The sequence below is a fragment of the Chaetura pelagica genome, unplaced genomic scaffold (assembly GCF_000747805.2).
Source record: "Chaetura pelagica isolate M959 unplaced genomic scaffold, ChaPel_1.0 scaffold207, whole genome shotgun sequence".
Classification (NCBI taxonomy): Eukaryota; Metazoa; Chordata; class Aves; order Apodiformes; family Apodidae; genus Chaetura; species Chaetura pelagica.
Genome location: NW_009953929.1, coordinates 1,947,197 through 1,968,677, shown reverse-complemented (window position 1 = coordinate 1,968,677; position 21,481 = coordinate 1,947,197). Strand labels below are relative to the sequence as shown.

The 21,481-nt window shown below is 39.1% G+C and overlaps 1 protein-coding gene across 1 annotated transcript in view; it reads left to right on the top strand.

Moving 5' to 3' along the window:
* DOCK10 (dedicator of cytokinesis 10) overlaps nt 1–21,481 on the top strand; it is a 127,779-nt gene that overhangs the window by 69,267 nt on the left and 37,031 nt on the right. The window contains exons 13-25 of the mRNA XM_010001659.1: nt 137–259; nt 883–965; nt 7,334–7,456; nt 8,740–8,819; nt 10,972–11,159; nt 11,775–11,840; nt 12,662–12,754; nt 14,576–14,699; nt 14,851–14,972; nt 15,921–16,007; nt 16,546–16,638; nt 17,264–17,382; nt 20,218–20,287. Coding sequence (XP_009999961.1) covers nt 137–259; nt 883–965; nt 7,334–7,456; nt 8,740–8,819; nt 10,972–11,159; nt 11,775–11,840; nt 12,662–12,754; nt 14,576–14,699; nt 14,851–14,972; nt 15,921–16,007; nt 16,546–16,638; nt 17,264–17,382; nt 20,218–20,287 — 1,371 coding nt within the window. The remainder of the gene's footprint in view (nt 1–136; nt 260–882; nt 966–7,333; nt 7,457–8,739; nt 8,820–10,971; nt 11,160–11,774; nt 11,841–12,661; nt 12,755–14,575; nt 14,700–14,850; nt 14,973–15,920; nt 16,008–16,545; nt 16,639–17,263; nt 17,383–20,217; nt 20,288–21,481) is intronic.

The window sequence follows — 21,481 nt, the reverse complement described above, 5'->3', positions numbered from 1 at the left end:
GCTGTATTGAGTATGTAGAGATAATAATCCTGTCTGACTTTGTTTTGTTACTGTTTCCATCAACAGAGACCACTAGCAGTATTTCATTTCTGCAGTATTGCTATATATTTTTAACTGTTTTCTCTTTCATCAACAGGCCCTTTTCTCCATAAGTAATCCTCATTCTGAGATCGTATTAGTGGCGAAAATAGAGAAGGTGCTCACAGGAAACATTGCCAGCAGTGCTGAACCCTACATTAAGAATCCTGATTCTTTTAAGGTAGTGTAACAGGAGCATGAATTCATTATTTGCCATCTTTAGCCTATTGGAAGGTGAAGATATTGCAAATTGTCCTCACAAATCTCATCAGTGTGTAACTGCTGACCAGGACAAGCTCACAGAAGGCCCAGGCCTAAGGAAGTAGATGCCCAGGCTCCACTGATAGAATGAATGAAGTACCATATTGTCTGCAACATACAAATCCATTCATGGTGCATTCCTCTGCTAGTTGTCTTAGCAGAGTGCTACTCTCAGCACAATTTTAGAAATTACAAGTTAGTGCACTTCGTATATAAGCAAAGTTGAGGGAGGTGCCTGCTTCTCTCCAAGAGCAGGTGGTGCATCTGCATGGGGAATGTTATAGAAACCTGAAATAACTGTAACTGGTGCAGTTCTGACTGAAGGGATGGTGAAGGGCTTTAATTCATCAGTGGCATCATGTTCATCTGTGATGCCTTTGCTGTCCACCCAGCATTCTGTATTCTGTTATAGGCAATATCAGGCTAAATTATTTTAGGGACACTATAACCTCTTCAGCAGAGGAGTACTTTCATGTAGTCAGTGCTGCATTTCAGATATTATAATGATATTGATGAAGTAATTAAGATTATATTTTTTTGTAGTGTGCACAGAAAGTGTTAAAATCCAATAAACAGTTCTGCAGCAAGTTGGGGAAATATCGTATGCCATTTGCTTGGTCAGTGAGGTATGTATTTATTCTTTTTGTAAGTACCTTAGAGAGCTTATTTTACTTTACTCTTAGACTTGTATCATTTTATTCTTGTCCACTTTTTCTGCCTGCAGCTAAGCAAAGCTTTCTGTGTGGTCCAGGACCCCAGAAGATTTATTATTATTATTATTATGTCTTCAGCTTTATTATTTCATTGCCATATTTTTCATACAGCTGAACATCACTTACTTTCTCATTAAGTGTTACTGTGGTGAAATCTTTTCTTTGTGTATGTAGTGAAGTTGTCAGGGAGTAGCAAAGGTGACTGTCAGAATATCAGTTTATCATGAGCTTCACCAGTGATTTGGAGCTAAAAATGACCAGAGAGATTTCAAAGTCAAGGTTCTCACAAGATTTTCCTACAAGAATAATCATGGTCTGAAATAGAGTTGCAATGGAAAGCTGCTGATTTCCAAATGTAAACATTTCCTCTCCTCTGTGGCTTCTGTTCTGACCGTGGCAGGCCAGGTAATGGAGAGCTGTCTGAAGCTGCAGGGGGGAAGGAGGAGCGAGTACCATGTTGTGGCATTGCCCATGACTGTGACAGGTAGCCAGGTGGCCAAGTGCTTCTGGTGTGGAGGTATGGAGCACCAGAAGTGCAGAGTTACCTCTGCTGTGTATAGGGGAAAGCTTATGAGTTTAGAATATAATGCTTAGATGGCAAAGGAGGATAGACACAGTAAAGTATGGCCATTTGAAGAGTTCGTTTATTTTTTTATGGACATTTTTGTCAATATCCAATAGGAACTTGAGAAGCATGTGCATGATCAAGAGAAAGCTGAGAATGTGTTTTGATCGTTGCAAGCTCAAGGATTCTCAATATATACTACTTCTTTGTAGCCAAAGAACTATTCATCAAAATTATATTGATGGGTGTCTCTTGGGTTGACAGAGCTACTTATAGTGTGTAACGGACTGTAGAACAGCAAGAAGTGCAGGTTTGGCATCAGACTGACTTGATGCTTTTTATTAACTCTGTCCTGCCTGTGCTCTGCTGCAGCACCATCAGGGGTGTGCAACTCAGTCATTCCTGTAGCTATCTTTAAAGGACGTAATGATTTAAACTAGTTCAGGGTCAGGCCAGTCACTCATTCATGTGGAGGAGGCTAAAGCATTCTTCTGCATCTCCAGCAAATCTTATCTTGGAGCGTTTCCTGCCAAACAAAAAGCAGAAATACAGAAAGGTTTTCTGCTTATTTTGAAAGAACTGCATTTCCCTTTCACAGGGTGTGGGCAGAAGCAGGGTTGGGGCTGTGCTGGTGCTCAGCTGTTGGGGTGTGCATGTGCCGTGGCTGCACTGCTCCCAGTTCCAGAGCACTGGGTCTTGGCCTAGCATTGGAGCTGCAGGTCTGCACATGCTCTGCCTAAGGGAAGCCTAACAGACATGAAGGAAGTTTTAATTCTATCTCTGTAAGGTGGATAGCACCTTAAATGCCTGCCAAGCTAGGATGCACTCAGAAACTGGTACTTTTCAGAAGACTGTAATTTCAGATATTTTATCATTAAAATACCAGTTGGCAACTCCCTGGGCATCTCAGCCATAGTGTTATAACTGGATAAATTTATGTTGTAATAACGAGCCACAGTAATCTGGAGTAAGGAATGAAATATGGATTAGATCAATCTTGACTAATAAATCGTTAAACCTACATGTGAGTTCTGTGATTTTAGTACCATGGTATATGATAGCATCAGCTTCCAGTCAGCACAGCCATGTGAGCAGAAGTGTTTTCTGTAGATGGATTGCTCTACTTAACTGCTACTCATCAAAATGGAGCACAGTACTATTGAGTGAATATTTGAACAGATTTTTTTTTAATTCCAAGCAGAAAGGTTAATTGGTGCAGGCTGGAATGTGGCAAAGGACATAAGACAGAATGAGAGCAATAGAGCTCCATTTGAGGGGAGATTGCTTGGCTGATGCTCAGTGGGAATGGGAATATCTGGGAATCTGAGCCGTCCTCACTCTAATTTCTGAGACTTTTTGTCAGTGGAAACTCTTGGTTCTAGTCCCATCCTTTTTCAGTGTCAGAGATTACAATACTTTTTTCACTGAGTATTCACCCCAAAATTTCAAGCTTCTTTTTCAATGTGCAGCCCAGAGTCTTAGAAAATAAAATTGAAAAGATGTCCACATCATACTGTGTTTTTCTTTTCCATAAGACAGGATCAAATAACTCCTAATTATGCTTTTCTGGCCAATATTTCTGGCTGTGATTTCCCGAATGTAAATGGGAATATATGCTTGCAGTGTTAGTGAATACATGGTGAGTTCAATATTTTGCAGACATACTGTTTGTGCATTACAGGGATGGCCTCCACGTGGGCAGAGGACGTAACTCATGTTTGTGGACATCCTTCAGTTCCCGTAGGCAGTATTTTTGGATGGCATCCTAATTCAGTGCTTTTCTACCCATACCATTTAAAAGCTTTCTTCCCATCTGTAGAATTATTACAGAATATATATTTGGATTTATCATCTCTTAACATAAGTCACATTGTAAGATAATATAGTTTAAAAATCATTGACCACATACTCCATATGTATGGACTTGTTGACATCAGTGATGTTGCATTTGTTTAGTTCATTGGGTCAAATTCTGCACTCATTTACATCTGTTTATGTCTTGGCATTACTCAGGACTCTCTTTGGTAAAAGCAAAGTACAGTTCAGCTCTATAAAATCTATTTCTATTTTCAGATCTTGAAATTAGAAGTTTCCACAGGAGGCTGTTGCACTACAGGGGGGAAATGGTTTGACTATGATAAATAGCAAAACCCTGGGTTTGGAAATGTGATTTTCCAGTTATTTCATTCTGGCGTTCACCACAGTCCTGGTTTTGTGTGGAAATTTTTCCTCCTTAAAGCAGTTACAGATGGTCCAGTGCGATTGTTACAAATACATTCAGCAAGCCAAAATCTTGACAGCTGGGCATTGTGCATGTGACTGAAACTCCTCATTAGCTGCTGTGGCGTCTGGTTTGTTAGCGGCGTTCAAAGCGTGATTCAGGGTTCCTCCCTGATGTCTTGCTGGCGTTGGTGGGATCTGGTGTCTCTCTGCTCTCACAGGTACAATTACAGTGTATGTTAGAATCACTGTGTCAAATCCATCTTCCCTTCTCATATTGCTGCCACAACTGCCAAAGTTTACAAATACATGCCTAAGCTACGTATCATAGGTGTGGGGAAACTTCACTCAGATTAATTTTTACACTCTGCTTTTCCTTCAAACATTCTCCACCCTTGTACACTTGACATTTTAGGGACTAGTGTTTGAACCCTTTAATGGCTTGTGCAGCTGCTGCTTTGGTTCTCAGCTGGTGTAGGTCTGTGTTGCTGAAGGCAGTGAGGCTGCACTGAGTTACAGTAGGTGCAGATCTCACCGAGAACTGTGGGGGTGAGCAATTTTTCCAGAAATCATAGACCACTACCTAAAAAGTAGCTTTTGTAACATTAAATTATGAGCGTTCTATAGGTTTTCTTTATGGTTGTGGACTATCAGCTAGCAATGTCAGAATAACAGAATCAAAGGAACACTTTAAATACTGAGGTGAGGTTTCAGTTTCTTCAGTGAAACCTGATAATTTATTTTCCCCTAAATTAACACCTTTAGAATCTCTTCAGAATTTTAGTTCTGTGAAATTTTTCTTATTAGAATCTCTGGTAAATAACTAACCAGTAGTAAGGAATCATCAATACTGTAGACAAATATTGGCCTCCTGGATTGTTATAAGTTCTTTATTGTATTTCATTTTCCTCGATATGACAGTTATCATTCTCAAATGCTTCCAGCGTGCTCACTGTGACAAGGAGCACTCTTGCTTCACCTGTGCCCAGCAGCCTGAAAGGATGTAGCAAAATGTCAGATTGCATTTATGTAATTGCAGACATAATACACAGAATACTTTATTCTCTGGCAGTTCTTCAGCTTCAATGAGTCAAGGGAATGGAGACACCAGTAGTTTGACCAGCAGAAAGCTATCTGTCTTCCCTGAGTGGATGAACATACCTGGTTTTAAGGGTTATCTTATTTTCAATGGACATCTGAAATGCCCTTGTAGTGGCAAGAGCTTTACATAAATGGAGAATTGTGTGTAACTTGGATGGATAAAAGTAACTACTTTGTATTGCAGAGATCTGGTTCCATGCCTTTAATTTTGTCCTGGGGGTATTATTTAGGCAGGGATGTGCTGCTGAACAGGTGAGGAGTGGTTCTTGAGGCAGAGCATATGATACCCAGAGATCACTGATGTTGAGGAGGAGTGTTTGTAGGCAGGAGGACTCTGTAAAGCCTTTCTGACTCCAAAACAGAGTGGCCAGAGGGAAGGAGGTGACAATGACATAACCCTGAGTCTCCCAGGAGGCAGTGTTCAGTGTGCTGATCTTCAGAGAGCTGCTTTAAGCACAGACCTGTCTTTTTTTCCTTTTATACTATGAGCATTCCCAGCACTTTGGTAACTGTCCCTCCACCCTGCTGTGCTGAGCAGTGGTTTCCTTGCTGTTGGAACTTGCATTGAAATTGGTTCATAAGCTCCACCAGCGCCTGGGTTTGCTCAGCATCACCTTGCAGAGCCCGCTGGCACAGTGGGAATCACTTGCTGAGTGTTTTAGTCCTCTCTGTTTGTCTGGAGAAGGAAGCGCTGCTGAGCCCAAGAAATACGGTTTCACCAATACTGTAATAACTATTAAATCTTGTTAACAGGATTTGTAAAGTAAGTGGTGGCTGCCAGAAATTAGGTCTGATTTCTCTCATTTTTAACATGGCTTGTTGGTGTGAACCTAATTCCCTCTAACTGCTGGAAGCAAAAAACTGAGAGAAGAGAGTTGATTATTCTCTACAGTTAGAAATAAATGAAATAGTGGTGCTTCTCTCAGTTCATTAAATTAAGGCATGGTGCATTTGTATTTATCCTTGGGATCCTTTTCCAAAGGTTTGCTCCATTGCTTTGCATCTGGCAACAATTTGTGCTGGCATCAATTCTTCTTCTCACTGGCAGTGGAACAGAGAAGTAAATTAAGGAAGCAAGATTGGCCAAATGATTCACAGAACAGCACTTAGTGTCAAGAACATTTTACTTTTGTTAAGCAATGTTTTTGCATACTGCGGTTGAATCCAAGGTTCATTACTTTGGGTAGCTGTTACATTATCCAGTCCAGCCAGCATGTGTGACCCTTGGGGATATACAAAGGGCACTAGAATGTCTTAATTAAAGCCAGCAAGTGTCAATGAGCAGGAATGGAAATACCTGGAAATGTTTTCCCGTGCGCACACCAGCCTATACATACTGTTCCCATTTATAGACGTGTATCCTTTTTTTTTTCTGTCTGGCACAATGTCTTAATGAAAGCCAGCAAGTGTCAAGGAGCAGAAATGGAAATACCTGGGAATGTTTTCCCGTGCGCACAACAGCCTATACATACTGTTCCCATTTATAGACGTGTATCCTTTTTTTTTTCTGTCTGGCACTTTTTCACTGGTTGACCAAAAATTTAGTTGATACTCCACAACCCTGTTCTGTGAAGGGAAGCAAAGATCCAGTGAGTTGGTGTCATGCTTCTGGAGGACACAGAACAGATTTGCATATGAAAATTCAGTAGAGATCTGTAAATTGGTTCTGCAAAAGCATATGTTCCTTTACATGGTGAAATGTAGTGGTTGGGATTTGACATCTTGCTATGATTTCTGCTACTTAAAATTACCATGGTTCTTGGGTGAAACTACCTATTGATGTAATTAGTTCTTCAAAATGCTTCCTTGAAATAAGGAGCCAGTCTCTTTGTTGAAGTGAGGAGTCATGTCCTTGGTGTGCAAGCAAGATTATAAAGCCCAGTCAGGCTCAGGGGTGGTGGTTCATACCTAGGGATGGTCTCTCTGGGGCTGCCCCAAGGGCTTCCTGAGAGGCTGGAGAAGGCAGCCTTGCAGCCCAGAGGAAGGAGGGGCAGGTGGGAGTGGGGAGCTGGCTCCACTGACATGCTGTACGCTTACAGCTTTCCCAAGAGAGACTTTCCTTCAAAAGGTGGGGGGAAATGGTGTATGCTGAACTTGATGGTGATCTGTCACAACATGAAACCCCATCAATTCCAAACGGAGGTCTGCATCGTGACAAATCAAACAAGGTTGTAAGTCCTTGCAGGATGTGCTCATGCAAGGGAACTGTACTTGCCTTTGCTCCTGCAAATGTGCTGCTCAGAAGAGCTTTCTTGTGTAAAACCCTGCACGGAGCCCTTGACTTTGTGTAGGAATTTGTATCATAAACTTGCTAAAAGACTACATGACAATTTCAAATATTCAAGTATATGTGTGGGTGAGTGTTTCTAAAGGTGTAATTTTTCTTTCTTCATAGACCAGTGTTTAAAGATAATCAGGGAAACATTGACAGAGACTCCCGATTCTCACCTTTATTCAGGCAAGAAAGTAATAAGATTTCCATGGAAGATTTGATTAAATTAATAGCAGAATACAGAAGGTAAGGAACAGTTTTCAATTTGGTTTGAGAAGAAATAAAAGTTTTTATAAAGCTGTGCAGAATAATTTTCACAGTGTTTTTTCTTCATTTAACACAGTGTGCTGAAGTGACCATATTAAATTCCTGTTTTTCACATTAGCTTATTACCTGCCAAAGAGTGCTTTAGGTTGGACTTTCCAGGAAAACTGAAATGTCATTTGGTACATTAGTAAATATAATAATAACCTAAAGATTCCTTAAATTAGTTACCATGAGGGGAGGTGCAGGTGAAATAACCAACAAGAGAAAATTATCTTAGGGAAAAAAGAATTTAAAAGAGGAAAAAAGAAAAACAGCTGTCTTTAATGGTTTCCTCACTTCTTGCTTTTGTTTGTCTGAGTCTCCATGACAAACTGCAGAGTGGACACTGGAAAGAAAAAGTTTCTCCAAATGTTTGACAGTGTGTAAATTAGTGAATAGCTGTTTGGCTGGATAGTCTCTACCCAGGTGTAAATCAAGTTCACTCTAGAGCAGAGTCTTTGTTTATACTGGATAAGTGACATGAGAATTGAACCATTAATTTCTTCCTGACACTTCTACTCTAAATGTGTCATTAAATGATTTAATCTAATTAACTACTTCTGTTACATTTATATAAAATCAGATCATAGAAAGACTGAGTGTCAACTACAGGGATTGAATTCCTTAATCTCTTGTGCCATTTTACTGTTACTGTTTAGGAAACTTTACTGAAATTCTCACTACTCTTACCAGGGTCACTGCTGGCTTTGTCTGTCTAAAACATATCCTAAATAAAAGGAATTTAGAGTCACAGTTTTGGCACTTCTCATAGTGCTTGGGCACCAGGAATGTATCTTGGATGGTTTTTGCAGAAGCCATGATGCTGTGAACTCCTCTCGTCTCAATGGTTACTGAATTACTTTTAGAGGAAATTTGATTCAGATATTAGAAAGAAAAAGTGGATAAGTTAATTCTTACAAGGTTTGGTTCATCAATTTCTTCCTCTTCTACAGAATATGCTTTCACAAGTATTATCACTTGTGAAAAGAAGGCACAAATGAGGCCAAGAAAGAAACAAAGAAACAAACACAAAACCCAACCACATTTCTTTCCTGTTATTGCACTTGATTTGATTTTAATAGCCAATGAGTGTATTCTAAATGTGCTCAATACATATTTATATCTTTAATCAGTGTCTGCTTTTCATTTTAGATTTATTACTATGATGGTTCCCATCTCCCTTGTTCTAGTTTTCTAAAATGTTTTCATTTCTGTCATTGCAGAGCAGAGAAGATTAGCAAAATACAGACTATACCTGGCTGTTTGGAGATTGCAGTTGATTGTGTTCCTTTGGAACATCCAAGTATGATTCCACTTTTCATTTAAGTAATAAAAGTAAACAGGACATTGTCACAGCCTTTCCAGCCAGAATTGGTGCCTTGAAACAGTTCTGGTAGAAGTGTCCATTGTTGTAGAGAAAAATGCATACAGGGAAATGTTCTTGATTTGTTTTCATTTAATTAGGCTATTCTTGGTTTCATTCTGTACCTGGCCAGATACACCCAGGCAATGTGCAACAAAACGTGCTGAATCCACACATGATCAAGGTTCAAGGAGCACTTTTTGATCTCTAAGGCCAAAGAGTTAAGTGGAGTTCTTTAGCTTGAGGTTAATGGCCTTTCACTGTTGATGGGCTGTGGTGTTCATGTCCTCAGTGAATTAGCACATATGGGACATGCAGCAGGTTTCAAGAATGCAGACTAGATGGAGGACTTCATTGTGAGGCCACTCTGACATCATTGCAGCAACTGCTTAGATTGATTCTTCTAACTGGATCCTTTTCTCTCTTTTTAAATGTTCTGTTTCAAGGGCCACATTCCTGTGACCCACAGTTGCAAAAAGCTCAGACTCACTGAATGTCTGTCATCACACATCTTTGTACCATCTTCATATGGTATAAGATAAACTAAAATTTCACTAATGTTACAAAAGCAATTTTTAGTTTTGAAAGTAAACGTAACTGATAGCTCAGAGTAGGCAAAATGGTCCAATGCAGTTTCAGCCTTGTACTGTTAACCTGACTTGGTGTGTACTGTGGTCGTGTGAAAGTCTGGCTTTAAAGGATATGTGCTAGTAAAGTGCCCACTTCCTGTGGAAAGTCAATGAAAATCATCTTTCTCCAAAGAGTAACAGCTTGGACATTCCTTTTGTATTGGTAAAATTTATCTTATTCTGAATAAGGCTGTAAAATAATTTTAAAACTCTACCAGAAAGCTTCTATGCTGTAGGATTCATTAAAACCTGCACAAAAACTCTCCTGACTTCAGCCAGTTCAAGTTTTGAAATGGCAATAGTTAGTTCTAATGCCTCCTTCCCACCCAAAATAAGTCACTCTAGGCTGATGCTGAGATCCTTTATTGCCAAGAAAAGCTGCTGAAAAGGAAGTTGGTGAAGAATTTGCCAGGACAGTTGTGTCTCTGGGGACCAACACTACCTTTCACATTGCCATCAGTTTGTGTCAGGCAACAGAATTAGGTCTTTGCTTTTTGTAAGACTTTACTAGCTATAGCTACAAGAGCTGGAGCCAGTGGTGCAACAAGGGGTAAGGCTGAACCATGTTTAACCTGAAACAAAACTTCTGTCTTTTCTACTGCATGGGGGAAAGCCAAACTCTCGTAGCTCTAGCAAAGGGGGAGAGAGAAAAAGGTGTGTATGAGGGATCACTAGCATCTTTCATCTTCCTCACTACAAATTGATAGGCTTTTTCTGTGGCTATTGTAAGGTTTGAGAAATTAATTTGTGGTCAGGACCTTCAGATAGCTTTTCACAGAAATAGCTTGGGGCATCCCTAAGCTGGTGACCCTTCTCAGCTGCTTTTGTGCAAATAGCCCTTAAGTTCTTCATGCTGAAGTCAAATGGCTCACTAATTTAATGGCACAGGGAGGCAGAGTATACACTCTTTGTTTTTAACCTCTTTCTGTCTGGGTGATCAAGTGTTTATTTTCATCTTCTGTTTCTTTATCTAATTTCAGTTATCCCAGTTACATCATATACTTAATCTAGTTCTGCACTGCTCACTTCTTCATTTTGTTTACAGTATTATTAGATAATTGAAAACCTTATATGAGATATTGAGCTGTAAAATTAATTAGGAACAGCATCTCTTCAGAATATTCTGTTGAAACTGCCCATGTATCAATGGTGCTGAAATGCCATAAAATGCCATCAAACACTGTGTGTGTCAAAAGAGGTTTTAGTGATGTACTGTGTGTGTCAAAAGAGGTTTTAGTGATGTACTGTTTAACTCAGATAAGATAAGGCATTTAAGCATGGTGATATACTGTAATTGTTCTGAGGTAGCATGGATGCAGCTGCAGGATTTGACTGATAGCATTTTTATTCTTTGCAAGTTAAGGCAGGATTTTACTCATACCAATCTCAATATTGCTTATTCTTAGTAGTAAGACTGCAAAAACAAACATAACGTGATGCTTTTCTTTTCTGTTCTTTTGGAGACTGTGTAACTTCATCTTTTATACCAGTCAAGCCCTTTAATGACATAAAGGAGCACCAGCCTACAGTGGAAGTTGAGGAGTTTGTACAGGAGTCAACAAAATATTCTCGACCTTACAGAGAATACAAGAACCAAATATACATCTATCCAAAGCACCTCAAGTACGACAGCCAAAAATACTTCAACAAGGTACAGTATGTGACCAGTTCAGACCAACATTGGGTAGTAGTGTCTTGCATGAGCTCTCAATGAAATGAATGAGTAGTCCTCACAAACGAGGGGAAACTGGTGGTGCAAGTCACTGACTTGGCTTTTGATCTTCGTTTTTGCAATCATAAAACATTGGTACAATTATATTGAACTGAATCTGTAGATTAATTTGAAGTTGTATCAGTGATAAGTGAGATAATGTGGTAATAGCTTTTTCATAATTTTCAGAAGGCCTGTATTTTAATGAAATAATGTGTGCAGATAAAACGATCTGGGTATTTGTAGTTCTTAAATGAAACTTGAGTACTACTTGTATTTTCATGGTGATTGAAAATTAGTTAAGGACAAGACACAGGTAAGTGTTGATCAGTTTAAAATTTGCTTCTACACAGTCAGTTTGAAACCTGACTTGCATTTGCCCATTCTTCTTGGAAATATTATTTCTAGTGATATCCCTGTGACTTAAAGGCATTTTAAATGTTGATACACCATCTGCATGTTTCTCCTAGATTTTAAGAAGAGCTTATCATTTGCCTGTGTTTTTACAGGTACCCTATGTCTGATCTAAGCTTTATTACATTTCTGTGTTTTCAGGCACGGAACATAACAGTGTGCATTGAATTTAAAAGCTCTGACAAAGAAGGAGCAAAGCCACTGAAGGTGAGCCACAACAAGAATATTCAAGAACAGTGTTTCTGAGGTCATTACCTGGAAAACCCAGGAACCAGGGCTATGCTAACCCAGAACAGTTAAAGAGTGAATGTTGTCATTCATCCTTTTACATTTGCACTTTGGTTCTTTTTGATCCCAGCCAGTTATAATGATTCCAGCTCGCAGTGCTGTCTTTCTGACTGGTGGAGGAAAAGAAGACAAGATTAGAAAACGTCACCATTTTTTGACAGTGCAACTTTCTTGTTCTAAAGTTTTCCATTTACCCTACATTGCTCACTGAGCTCAGGACACTTGACTGAAAAAAGTGAGGTACTAAATTAGAACCTTACACCTAACTTTGCTATTGAGGGTTATTGCATAGTATGGTCGTACTGTAGTTTCCTCACCAATAAGTAAAATTGCCATCACTCAAGAGCCTCTGTGAATAGTTTGTTAACTGGTGTAGCTTTTGTGACATTGAAAAGTCAGTAAATGCATTGTATCATGTATGGAACTGCATGAAAGGAAAGCTGCTTTTGTAAGGCTTTACACAGAAAACTCTGAAACACATAACAGTAAGGAACAAATCTAAGGAGTCTGCAGTCCTTAGGGGGGCATAGGATCTTTTCCTTAAAATCACTGGACTATTACTGGAATTGTGTATAAAGAATTGCAGGTTTGAGCACTTTAAATGCCTCTCTTAATATTTGATCAATGTAATTATCAATCTTCCATTATACTCTTATCAATGTACATGCATATTAGATATACTAAGACTAGTATCATCAGCAGAATCTCACAATGTAATTGAAACATGTTACTTCTCTTAGTGTATTTATGGGAAGCCAGGTGGACCATTATTTACAACGGCAGCCTACACCGCTGTGCTACATCACTCCCAGAATCCTGATTTCTATGATGAGGTCAGTCTGCCTTTTCTTTCTTTACATGTCTGCCAATCCCATATGTTTGCCAATGAGACAGAAAAATATATGTAAAGAATAATTCTATTACAATTGCTTGTGTTTCTGGATGGGTGTGTGCTATGTAGATTTACACAGAATCTCACATTTTGTTTTTCTTAAATCAACTCAGTGAGTCCTTTTTGTAAGATGTTCTGAGTACAGTTAAGATGCTGTAGAATTGGTTAGGAACAGTGTAGCTTCCTAAAATGCATGACTGAAATACATTAAGGGTCCAGCTGCATCTCTGAATTTAATAGAAACAGTAAACATGCCAATGGAGTCAAATGTCAGAACAAATCTCTCTCTGAGATATAAGACCTGCATTGGGGCATTGTTGTTGATCTAGTGGCCTGCACAGAATGTACAGTCGTGTAGTGACTTCAGCAAGTCATTTAGCTGGTGCTTTTGAGGATGCAGCTACAGAATAGAGTTTGCATGTTGGCAATTGCCAAGTGTTGGTTGCACATGCATCTTTGTTTCACCAATGCCAAGTACAGATTCCCAGAGCTTTCTGCAGGTGAACTTAATTCCATCCATGCTTTCAGTGACTAATGTGTTTGATGGCCTGTGAATGTTCTGGATTTTCCACTACTGCTTTATGTGTAGTGATAAGGCTGGCAAACAGCATTAGTGTGTAGTCAGGGTTTTCCAAACAGTTGGCTTGATCTTGAAAAAAGCCTTCCTTTTTCATTAAAAATTAACGTTGATAAAATGGCAGGGGCAAGAGCTGCAGATAATGTACAACTACATGTGAAGTATCAATTGTAAGATTCATGTTTAGGATCTGATGCAAAACTTAAAGCACTGCATCTTCAGAGATCTTGAACCCACTGTTACTCCTTTGCAAGCAGTGTTTTCATTTTTAACACATCTAAAAATGTCCTTCATGTGTTGCTAGTTGAGCCATCTGGTTTGGACAGATTACTTTCGACTTGAACAAAGAACTGAATTCAGACAGACTTGTCTGTGTTCCTAGTACAGCAAGTGCAGTCTTGAAAAGTTTGTAGTGTGTTATCAAGAAAGTTGTCTTAATCTCCATGTCTGAATGCCCATTTCATATCTATGTTTATGGTATTGGATTCTTAATCACAAGCTGATTTAACACTAGAAGCATTTATCAACAATTTCCAAACCTTTCTTTAATCATAGGTTTAGCTTGGATAAGTTTAATAATAGCTCACAAGGGCAAGGGGTCTTTTTAATTAGTTCCTATGATAACATGTTCTGATTACTTTGTATTTTTATTCCAATAGGTTAATAATATCTCAACCTCAAACTTTATAGAGATTTGTGGATGTTATTGTATGGTATTTAGGGCTGAGCAGAAATCATATATAAAAATTTATTTTAATGTTAGTCTTTGTTACTTGGTCTTTGCCATGAAGTTACAATGAAGCAGTAGCAGATACTATTTTATCTTTTGGTTTGGTCACGCTGAAAATATGAGATTAGTGATGGCTCTTCATAGCTCCTAGAGTGCAGGGGATCACTCTTAAGCAAGGTCCATCACTCTTTAGTTCTGTCTTTTTTCATCTTATGCTCTTTCATCATAAATGCAAATATTCATCCACAAGACAGAGTGGAAAAAAGCTGCTATAATTAAACTTGATCGATGATAATTCTAAACAGTTTCCATAAGCATCTGTTACCTATGCAGACAAACATTAGCCTGTAGAGGCAGTCTGTACTTAGAACTCTGTGTCACTCATTTAAACCATCTCTGATGCCTGGTTTAATCAATTTTTAAACTAAAGTGAGGTGTAACATTTTACATTTCAGGTGAAAATTGAACTTCCCACTCAACTCCATAAGAAACACCACATTCTGTTTTCATTTTATCATGTCACCTGTGACATAAATGCAAAAGCTAATGCCAAAAAGAAAGAGGCTCTGGAAACACCAGGTACCTGTAGTAGAATTACTTTCAATTATAAATATAAATTATGTACATTCAAATAAGGATTGCAGAATTTCTGGCTGGATATAATTGTCTTCCTTTGAACTTGAGAAGCTTGTTTTTCCAAGGAATCACATTGATATGTTCTTGTGTGCAGTGGGATATGCATGGCTTCCTTTGTTGAAAGATGCCCAGTTAGCTTCCCATGAACACCACGTGGCAGTGGCAAGCAGCCTGCCTCCCAATTACTTGAGCCTTCAAGAATCAACTTGTGGAAAGGTATTAATTTATACTCTCATGTTTTTCAAATGGCCCAGAGCATTTATTTGCCAAGGTTTTACATGAGATCAGATTTGCATTTGCACTTACCTGGAAGTGCAAATGATAAATAGGATATTGGGTTTAGAATGTTCATGTGCATTGTACAATATATGTACCACTGGGCTAAGAACATGGTGCTGATTCAAAGATGTAGACAGAAAGAGTGTACTTTATAAGTTAGCTTCCCATGAACACCACGTGGCAGTGGCAAGCAGCCTGCCTCCCAATTACTTGAGCCTTCAAGAATCAACTTGTGGAAAGGTATTAATTTATACTCTCATGTTTTTCAAATGGCCCAGAGCATTTATTTGCCAAGGTTTTACATGAGATCAGATTTGCATTTGCACTTACCTGGAAGTGCAAATGATAAATAGGATATTGGGTTTAGAATGTTCATGTGCATTGTACAATATATGTACCACTGGGCTAAGAACATGGTGCTGATTCAAAGATGTAGACAGAAAGAGTATACTTTATAAGTGTGTGTTGTACAACATTGTACAATATTATACCTGACTTCTCAAAAAAGAACTCTTTTCACAAATGTAGCCATATGACATTCATTCTTCATACACTGTGATCCACTGATCATGATTCATTCTCCAGTTTTATGATGTGACATCATATTTTCCCACTGATCTTGTCCAGCGTGGATTATTTCTGCCTCCTGGTGTGTATTACTGTCATTAGGACAGGGTGGGGCAGTGATCTGGTCCCTTGAAGGATAATGTTCATGGGCTTCTGCTGAAAAGTGGTTTTGTGTTGCAATAATTCTGTGGTGGTGAAAGGACAGTAGCCAGCACAGTTCACACATGAGTATGTGCAAAGCTATGCAGTGAAAATTTGATTCAGGCTTAAATAAGTAGGAAATAACTGGGACAATATGATTTTTGTTTGTTTTAATAGCAGATTGGATGTGAAGTTAAATGGGTAGATGGTGGAAAACCACTTTTCAAAGTCTCTACTCTTGTTGTATCCACAGTAAATACTCAGGTAAGCCAAATATCTTCTTAGCTCTGTTACCTGCTTATAAACAAAGTGCCAAGGAATGTCTAAAAGATTATTTAAAATATTGTATTAGTTTGTTTCTCTGGCATGTAAAGGTTATTTGAATGTTGAAGGGCAAGATAGCAACAATGAAACACACACTTAAAGGAAAAATATAAATTATTCAAGACTATACCAACAGGAAAATTGTGCACTATCAGTTTAAACACCAACAAAATAAATTGTGAACACCAGGAAGGAAAAAAAAAAATGCTGATCATTGAAATCCCTTAGATTATGAGAAAAATTAATTGCTTACAACACTGAAAGAAGAGTAATAAAGCTTCCAGAAAAAAGTTGTATATAGCAAGCAGTGCTGGCCAATGGGTTGGGATAAATAAGTTGATCTTTCTGTGTCTTATATCTAAGGTGGCTGGAAACAAGTGTGTTGTTTGGTGTCACGAGTGACACCTGTAACCCATTTATGGAGTTGAATTCTAATCCTTTCTACAATATAAATTAATGTGAATGTTTATCATTTTAGGATCCATACCTGAATAACTTTTTCCATCAGTGCCAAGAAAGGGAAAAGGATCTATCCCAGCCTCCTACCTCAATCTTTATAAATTCTTGTAAGGTAAAGTAACCTGCAGCACTAAGTGTGCTATAAAATTATATTTAGGGCTTTTTCTCAACTGAAATGAAAAACTAGGCAGAGTTCAAAGGAGGTTTTTTTTTTTAAATTAAAAGCTTAATATCCTCCTTGGTCAGAGAAGATAATATAATGTCAGTCCAGTCAGGTTAAAGTTTTAATACTACTTTTTTTCAATGTGCTTTTAACTTAAGTATTTTAGCCATAACAAGTTCAGTTTATTAGATCTCTGCATAAAACCTATTAGTTTTCCTAAAAATGTTTGGGAAAGCATGTCTTGAGAATAGTAATTAAGTTCTTTTATTGTTTTTACATGTGTATCCTTAGTGAAATATGAAAGTTTGGTTTGGTTTCTCTTAATTTTTCCCTGAAGCCAAGGTGGAGCAAAATATTGGAATTGTGAAGTTTGGACAGTGCCTAGTTGTATAGATGGTTGTATTTAAAACAAACTCCATGGAGAACTAGTCCTGTACTTAGTTGTCCTGTTTTCCTGCTGCTGTTACACCAGTGGCTGCTCTGCATTTTACCTGCTAAAGCAGGAAAGCAAATAAACAGCTTCCATTGCTTGTATTTTCTTTATCTCTCATTTTCTTTCTTACATCCATTACAGAATTTGCTGCGGATCGAGAAGATCCACGTAATCATGAATTTTCTTCCCATAGTCATGAATCAACTCTTCCAGGTTTTGGTGCAAAACAGTGATGATGAAGTTACAACAGCTGTGACCAGGTATCTGAGTATTTTCTGTATGGGAAGAAGAGCTCACTCTAGAGTGCAAATGTAGATGTTAGTCCAATTGTAGGTGCTTTTTAAAAGGCTGACTGTGATGTTTAGACTTTAGTAGGTGAGGATGCCTGCTTCCCCCTTAACACAGGGCTCTACAAATAATGCCTGGAAACACATGGTATCATGTGGCTGACTCTGATACCAACCAGGAAGCCATAGACCATGGTAAGTGTGTCTCTGTGCCCTGAGGCAATCACAGGTGAATGTCTCATTCTTAAGGAGCTACATGCTTCCTAATAAATCTGAATATCAGTTTTGGTTCATGTTTGGATCAGAGGATGTGGAGTTCAACATAGAAAGAGCTTAGCATCTGACAGCATCCAATGCAGAGTCAAGCAACAAGGTCGCACTGATCTGGGGCATTTTTTAATTAAAGTAGATCAGTAATAACTGAAGAGCGATATAAGCATTTTCCAGTGAGCAGGCAAACAACTGGAATGATTTGCTGAGTCTCTCACCCCTCACATAATGAAATTGTCTTTATTGATGCTGTTAATCAGGGCAGCAGGAAAAAAAAAGTACTGAAGAGATTATTATTTGTCTCTGTAGGACGGCAGAAAGTTGCATTGCCTTTTTTTTTTGGCCATAGTGGTGTTTGTGTTGTACTTCTGCCAGTAGCTAAACATAGGGACTACAATACAACTCGTAGGAAAAAAATGATAACTGTCCTCAGCAACCCTGTTAGACTAATCTGCTCTCAGTATATTTTCTTTCTGTCTTTCTTTCCACAGACTCTTGTTCAGAATTAGTTCCTGAAGAAAGATGAATTAGTAAAACTTAAAGGAGCAAGGAAGCAAAGCTCCTCATCGTAGCCTTGGAAAGCTAGAGTTTGTGTCCTTTATCAAAGCATCATGGCACCTTGCAGGGCTAAGTCTGGTTTTACAACGCCTGGGCACTAGGGTTAGAAGAGCCTTTCTGTGTAAACACGTGTGATCTCATCACTACACGCTGCTTTCAAAGGAAGAGGCAGTTGGACCTTTTTTCAGGACTCCTTCATGGCCAAAAAAATCAATTCATGTTAAGACTACATAGAGAGAATGAAGAATTGTGTCCCAGGCTAGAATTTCAGTAGTGCAAAAATAAATGCTATAGAAGAACAGCTGTTTAGAAAGTAGATTTAATTATTAGATGGAAAATTGAAGAATGTGAATTTTTTTCATGCTTCAGATTTTGTCTATACACCTGTATGGCCCAAAACGAAGAGGGTTGCTCAGTGTTTTTCTGGTGTCTGGTAGCTTTTGTGCTGGTAGTCTTGATGTCAGGGGGAATACACATGTCTGCTGTGTGTGACATTCATTGATGTGTCCTATATATACACGCACATTGTATTTTGTTCTGAATAGCTTGAAGCAGCTTGTGTTGAACATACTTAAAGCAACAACAACAGAATGAGAGCATAGATTGCCTTGTGTGCTGGGGAGAAAGCATTATTCCTTTTATACTTTCTCATGGTTATTTACTTGTCTGGGGGCCCAGCTGTGTCATCATTTCTCTGTCTCTTCTTTGCCAGAACTTGTTACAAATTCAAGTCAGAATAAAGACTAAAGAGTTGGAATGTGCACAACTAATTTTGTCATAGCTTTTGTTTTTTGCTACAAATTTTACTTCTACTAACAGCAAGTAAGTGAGATATATGGAAAATACTGACTTGAAACAATTAGAAAGCTTTTGAGAACAATAAGAATTGGCAAAAAAACCTCACATCACCAGGCTATTAAAAATGACTGCTTGTATGTGGACCACAGTCAAGCATATTACTAATCCATTTTATTCACACTTACTAATGTATAGCCCTGCATTTGAGATACAGTTCACTAACTTTTGACATTTGAGAATCTGTAACTGTTCTTCCTCATTCTTTTAACATAAAAATAAGATTATAAAATTGCAGTCTTTTCTATATAAAGTATCATGAAAAAATGAGATCGTAGTTATCAAGAGGAATTTTCATGGTTAAGTTGAAGAAGACTTTTTGCTCAGACTTGTGTTTTCTGAGATGGCTTAAGTACAAATTGTAGAGAAAACATTGCTGAAACACTTGTTCTCAAGTAGAACTATCTCTGCTGTTAGTAGAAGCTGAGGTTGTGAGAGTGGGTGCCAGCATGGCCCAGGCAATTTTCTTTCATCTTGCTTATCATCAAGATGATCTGCAGAAGCTCAGAGCATCTGTGGTTGCACCAGGTGTCCAGTCCCCCCACTGCACAGTAAGGAGAGGGTGTTGTGCTCAGCCCTTTGTTCCCAAGTGCTTGGGCAGAACCTGAGTCTGAGGTTCTGGGCAAACAGTGCAGGAGAGGGGTAAGCTCAGGGTTGAGCCAGGGCTTGTGTTTGGCTTTGGTAAACAGTCATAAGCAAAGTATCAAAGCTCTACAGAACTACCAAGAGTGGAGAGGACCTGACAAAGTAGCATTTGCAGAGAAAGAGGCTTTTGCCTTCTATTTCATAAATATACTTCAGTTCTTTCCTATTCCTGATCATTCAAGATCTGTATAAGCTTTCATTAGTTAATAGTTTTCTTTTGTTGTGATGTCAGTACAGTTTCATCATTAAAACCAAGTGCATTTTGTTAGAGAAGTACACATATAACAGCACAATCCATGCAAGAGGAGGCCCCGAGCAGTGACTGTATTTTCCCAGTAGGACAGTTTCTGCTCACACCATTCACATCCCTTGTGGATTATTTCAAGTGAGGTTTCACTAACAGAACAATGTGATGCATCAAATGGACTTTCTCTGCCTTATGATACAAAATAGCTTTTTTTTTTCTTTTTTGTCTCCCAGGGTTCTAACTAACGTTGTTGCTAAGTGCCATGAAGAACAGCTAGAGAACTGCATCAATTCTTACGTGACGGTAAGATTAATGTGACACTGTTAACCATTTTATGTGAACTTTTTCAGTTTTGTTTTTCTGCAAGATTTTTTACTGTTAGTTCTACTTGTTTGTAGCTCTCTCTGCATTTGTATTATAGCTTCCAGACACTCTTAGGCTGGGTAACTCTGGTTAGGAAACTAATGTAAGATTTAGAAGATGTTTAGTAAAATCTCTTCCTCTGCCGTAAGTTTCTTGTGTCAGCTGATCAAATTACACTGCCTCTTTGTGCTTTAAGGGCATCCTGTACAGCAGGGACACTCCATGGAATGTCCTTCTCCACCAAACTCAGCTGCATTTTGGCTCCCAAGCTTTCTCTGTTGAGGAGGACAAAGGGCTGGTCCTTTCCTTGACGGCACAGCTTGCACACCACAGGACACCATGCTGAGCAAGCACAGGAGGAGGAAGATACAGTGCACTCTTTCAGAGTCCTGCGATGTGGGAGGGACAATTCCCTGCAGTCAGACAATGATTACAGCTTTGGGGTCATCTTTTGATCAGTGATCTAGATGAGGGGATTGAGTGCACCCTCAGTCAGTTTGATGACACCAAACTGGGTGGAAGTGTTGATCTGCTTGAGCATAGGAAAGCTCTACAGAGGGATCTGGACAGGCTGGATTGATGGGCTGAGGCCAATTGTATGAGGTTCAATAAGGCCAAGTGCCAGGTCCTGCATTTTGGTCACAACCCCAGGCAATGCTACAGGCCTGGGGAAGAGTGGCTGGAGAGCTGCCCAGCAGTAAGGGATCTGGGGGTTGTTGGTTGACAGCCAGATGAACATGGGCCAGCATGTGCCTAGGTGGCCAAGAACATATTCTGGCCTGCATCAGGAATAGCATGGCCAGCAGGAGCAGGGAGGTGATCATGCCCCTGTACTCAGAGGGGCTGCACCTTGAGTACTGTGTTCAGATCTGTGTTCCTCACTGTGAGAAGGACACTGAGGTGCTGGAATGTATCCAGAGGAGAGCTGCCAAGTTGGTGAAGGTTGTAGAGAACAAGTCATAGGAGAGCGGCTGAAGGAACTGGGGATGCTCTAATGGCTGAGTTTGTAGGGTTGGGTTTTTTGTGGGTGTTTTATGGTAGGATGTGTGTGGTTGTTGGTGTGTGCTTGGGGGTTTTTTGTATTGATGATCTCAGAGGTTCTTTCCAACCATGATGATTCTGTGATTCTGTTAT